The following is a 5,460-nucleotide window of genomic DNA, read 5'->3' as shown; positions in this document are numbered from 1 at the left end:
TGTGATACCAATTCCCTGTATTGAACCAATCCCTTCTTGAATGACTACTACACTTCCTGTCTTGCTATTTGACTCACAGTTTGTAATTAGAATGGGAAAGATGACAGGACTGTTGATTTGACAAAGAATTTAGCAAAACTACCCCTTCAGAAATGAGATTTATTAGGAGAAATAGTCTCAAGACCAGTATCCAAGACACTGTGTGAGAATGGTTAAAAAAAATAAGCAATGTATTTATATCAATGTAAAGAGGAGCTAGAGTGATGACTTAGTAGTTGAGAATACTTCCTGATCTTGCAGAGGATACATGTTGGTTGATAGCACACACATGGTACCTCAGAACATTCTGCAACTCCAGTTCCAGGTATGCCAACACCCTCTTCTTGCCTACAAAGGCATTTGACCAACGTTTAGTACATATGCATACATGCAGGCACCCATAGAGTCAAAATTATGAAATCTTTAAGAATGTATCAGTCTTGAAGAGAGTAGTTGCCTTCATGATAAAGTAGAGAGGGCATGATGTCACAGGCTTTAATAACAGCATTCAGAAGGCAATACCCCGATGGCTAAGAGCATTGACTGTTTTTCCAGAGATCCCAAGTTCAGTTCCCAGCACACATGTGACAGCCCATTCCTGTCGTTAACTCTAAGGCAGGCCTTCTCATCCACACCCCCAGACAAACACACAGGAAAAACACTCATGCATGTAAAATAATAATAAATTATATATTTCAAAAAAGAAGACAATTTGTTTAAAGAAGACATAAAAAAACAAAACTGGAGAGGAATTATTTAACTAGTTAGTTTAAAAAAAATGTAAGAATATTAGAGAAAGTTTTCATGAGATGGATGGCATATGAGGTGACACCCCAGGAAAAGAGACTTCACAGAAATTCCAGAATCCCTGCTTCTAAATTCGAAGATCTGGGACAAGAATTCACCACCATGCCCAGTTCATGCAATGCTGGGACTATCACCAAGTGTTCTTTTTACATAGTAGGCAAGATGTCCATGATTAAGCTACTTCCCTGCATAATATTTTGTTACTCCTTGCTAGCAAGAATTGGACTGCTTATATATCTGTTTCTGCACATATGTAAATGTGATGGCCCCTGCATAATTCTTACTAATTATGCTGATCATTTATAGGAAGAATCTGTCCCAGATTTGGTTCATTAGGAATTGTGCATTATAAAATTGACTTCACTACTGACTCCCCTCAGGTGTGAGGAAAGTACAGCGCACACAAAGACTGAATTCCACCACCTTTCTTGACATGGAGTGTGGATAACGAATAATTCAGTTCTGCTGGTATGTAGAGAACAAACACACTCCATATAATCACTGTGTGTGAGAGTGTGCTGTGCCATGGTTATAGGAAATGCAGCAAAGAAGGTGAAAGTCAGTATATGGTGAGGTGAGATTTAAGAACAGACAATGGAAAGGAGAAATAATAAATAAAATTGTTATTTTTGCAAAAACGCCATAGGCCACCTAAAATTACAATTTTCAAGGCTGGTAGGAATGATGGCTCATCAGTTAAGACCACTTTTTGTTCTTGCAGAGGAATGAGGCTTAACTCCCAGTATCCACATTGTGGTTGAAACCATTCCATTTCCAGAAGGTATGTCTCCCTCTTCTGACCTCTCTGGGAACAGGCATAAGGGTGTTGTACATGCAGCAAAATGGTCAAATACACAAAAAACTTAATGTTTAAAACATTAATTGTAATTTTGATTCTCCACAAAGGATTACAGACAACTGAGTAAACCTGGAAGCAGGAGAGGTGCTCCTCCCCAAGACAGAGCACACCAATTGGTTGCCTGTGGCTGTGAGGTGTTTATCCACCAACCCCACAGTTCCTCAGTGTTTTCTTGAGTTCAAGCAACAGGAAATATTAGGCAGGAGGATTAGATTGTGGAGATAAACAGATAAAAAATAAAGGATAGCCTCGAGAGGTCCTGGAACCTATTCTAACGGGCCTTGACAGACTCTGCCCCATGGGGATTTATAGAGATGCCAAGTGGTAGAGCAAAAGACCTTCCTCACAGCACAGCCAAGTGCAGACCATCTTAGACACCTGAACTCAGGTCTTAATCATCCTCTCTATGCAGACCTGCTGGGTAAAAAGCCACGTGGAACCTGAAAACGGGTTCCCACAGGTGGCTCAATGATTAGCCCTGAAAACATACATACAAGTTTCATTATATAGACTTAACAGTTTCTATTTAGGAATATTCACATATACACAAGTATAGATTTGCATACAATAATAAAGTAAGGAAAAAATAGGCCATGAATTTGAAGGAGCATAAAGAGGGGTATTGAGAGTATTTAAATGGAGGAAAAGAAGGGAGAAATATCTTAATTAAAATAAAATCTCACAAATAAATAGAAAAAAGAAGTAGCTGTCTGGTCTCAATAACATCTACTGCTACCTATGAAAGGACCCTGTAAGGATGTATATACTTTCTAGAATTGTACCATATCTAACAGTACCTGCCATGGAGGGAAACATAACAAGGAAATTCTACATTGAACGTGACAGATATAAAAATAAAGTGCAACTCTTAGAGTGTTGTTGTTCTCTGTTGTCCCAAGAGGATTATATTCACTACAAGAGGACCACAGGCCCATAATAGGTAACTGACTTGGCCAATTCTGTGGCTCTGCTCAGCCGGTGCTGATTTGCATGTGCCCTGAGCATGCCTGCTGCCCTTCTTTATAGTCAGGTCACACCTGTGCTGGAGTCAGCCTCAGACAGGCACAGCAAAGACATGAGGGTCACCACACAGCTCCTGGTGTTGCAGCTGCTCTGGCTTATGGGTAAAGAATTTTAATTTCTATATTTATAAATAATAAATAAAATTACTAATGACATTGGAAATTTGTTCAGCTAAGTCTGGTCAATATCTCACTGTCTCTGTGAAAGCCTTTTTATAATAGAATTACCTGTATACAAATTTATTCTCAATTTTCCAATCTCAGGTGCCAGATGTGACATCCAGATGACACAGTCTCCAGCTACCATGTCAGTGTCTCTGGGAGAAACTGTAACCATCACATGCCGGGCAAGTCAGAACATTTACAGTAATTTAGCATGGTATCAGCAGAAACCAGGGGAATCTCCTAAGCTCATGATCTATAGTGCAAACAGCTTGGAAGATGGGGTGCCATCAAGATTCAGTGGCAGTGGATCTGGCACACAGTTTTCTCTCAAGATCAGCAGCCTGCAGCCTGAAGATATGGCAACTTATTACTGTCAACAGTATTATGATTATCCTCCCACAGTGATACAAGTCATAACATAAACCCCCAAGAAAGCAGAAGTATGTGGTCTGGCTGCCGCAGATGTTCCTCCTGGTAAGTCAGTCCCTGAAACTGTTTCTACGATGTTACAGTATTTTTAACATAGCTCATAATGATTTTTTTTAATTTGGTAGAATAGACTAACCAGTCCTCTCTGTACTCTAACTACCATTCCTCAACTTCATTTTCAGCACTACAGTCTACGAAGTCTTTTCTAGATAGACAGAGGGCACAGCCATTCTCTGTGATGATTCTGGGTTGTATCTCCAGTTTGGACTCATACAGAAGAATCAACCCTTCTCTGGACATTCAAGCACTTGTTCTTTATGTACAGAAAATAAAAAATTACAAATGTCAGTGTTGAAAAGGCAGGGGATCATTATTGACAGAAGCTGACAGCATAAAGGATTTCTGAATTTCTCATAAAATCTAGAGCTCCAGTGTCAGAAAAGGGAAGGCTACTTAGCCATAATCCTCAGCTGTGCCTTGAAATTCCATAGTATTTTTCTGTTTCCTGTGTCCACTGGTCTGCTTATAAGAATCAAACAATAGTGAACCATCTTCATATGACTTTTAACCCACTGTATAAAGTGGAATAAAGAGTTTTCTACATGAAATCATAGAAAAAATGGAGTGTCTTAAATATGCTTCCAGAAGTGATATTGATAAAGATGTAATATTACAGAGCATACTTTAGGAACAAACAAAAAGAAACAACAACATTGATCTGTACTTCATATTAATTCTCTCTCTCTCTCTCTCACTTTTTCTCAGAAATATCATCTACCATGTATGAATACATATATTTTCAGTCTCTTTGTGATGTCCCATTCATCTACCTGTCTATCTTTGTAAGTACAGTTCACACAGACTTAATTACTGTAGATTTATATAAAAAAGAATAAACAAGTTAGGAAACACAATTTCTATGATTTTCTTTGTTATTCCTTCCTTTTAATGTCTATATAAGTTCTAGACTGAGTTTATCAACTTTTGAAACTCTATGACTATTCATTGCTTTACATGAGGAAGTCCAGCTCCTACCTGCGGAAGGTTTCTTGGAAGGAGGAGAGAGAAATGAGGAAATATTAGATAGAAATATAGGCATAGAAAAAAGGTAGAGACACAGGGTAGCTTTGGGAGGGCCCTGGATCAATATCCAGCTACCTTGAGATTTATTCTAATGAGCCTTTTATACACTACCAAAGTGAGAGACAAAAGACCTTCCCCTTTCAAGAACAAATCACAGCATATCTGAAGTGTAGGCCCTTCAAACCACCTGGTAACCATGCCCATGAACAAAACATCCTATTATGCAGCCCTACTGCATAGAGCAAGTATAGAATCTCTGTCTTGAATAAGGCCTCTGTGGACACCCACGGTATTTTTGAGAACACATGCCAATTTGAGAAAATGCACATTTAAGTGTTTCACTGGGATGGAAAGAATGTCCACTGGTTAAGAGGAGTTGTTGCATCTGAAGAGGACCTTGGTTTGATTCTCAGCACCACATGGTGACCCATAACTATCTTCAACTTCAGTTCTAGGGGATCCAACACTCCTCTAGCCTCTAAGGGCACCAGGCATGCCACTGTGTACTTATGTACATGCAGACAAAACACTCATGCATTTAAAAGTATTGTTAAGGTGATTCACATTATAAGCACAGATATATTCTCTGTTTATTTTTTATGTTCTTTAATGTATAAGACCTATTCTTCTGTCCTCAATGTATGTGGTATTTTTTTCTTTATTCTTCTTTCATACAACACATCCTGACCACATCCTCTTCTCCCTCTAATTCTTTTAGCAGTCCTCCAACTCTCTTCTCCCTCAGATTCATTACTCATCCATTCCCCTTCAGGAAATATCAGAACTCCCAGGGATATCAACCAAATAGCACATAAAAAGATGAAATCAGACTAGGCAGAAACCTTACTATCAAGGCTATATGGCAACATAACAGGAGGAAGTTTGTCCCAAGGTCAGGATAAAGAGTCCAGAGACACTCCCACTCCTATTGTTAGGAGTCCCACAAAAACCCCAAGCTAATAAATGACAATTTATTTGCAGAGGGCCTATCACAAATTCATGCAGGCTCCGGGATTGCTGCTTCAGTCTCTGTGAGCTCCTATGAGCTGTGCTGAG

General features: G+C 39.1%; 1 gene segment (V, D, J or C); it reads left to right on the top strand.

The window, feature by feature from the left end:
- Positions 1–2,780: 2,780 nt before the first annotated feature.
- On the top strand, positions 2,781–5,219 carry LOC118580212. The segment is given in 3 exon segments: positions 2,781–2,829; positions 2,992–3,271; positions 5,150–5,219. Coding segments are annotated over 3 exon segments (399 nt in total).
- The last annotated feature ends 241 nt before the right edge of the window (positions 5,220–5,460 follow it).

The sequence above is a fragment of the Onychomys torridus genome, chromosome 3 (genome assembly GCF_903995425.1).
Source record: "Onychomys torridus chromosome 3, mOncTor1.1, whole genome shotgun sequence".
Lineage (NCBI taxonomy): Eukaryota > Metazoa > Chordata > Mammalia > Rodentia > Cricetidae > Onychomys > Onychomys torridus.
This window is presented reverse-complemented; position numbering and strand designations above follow the sequence as displayed.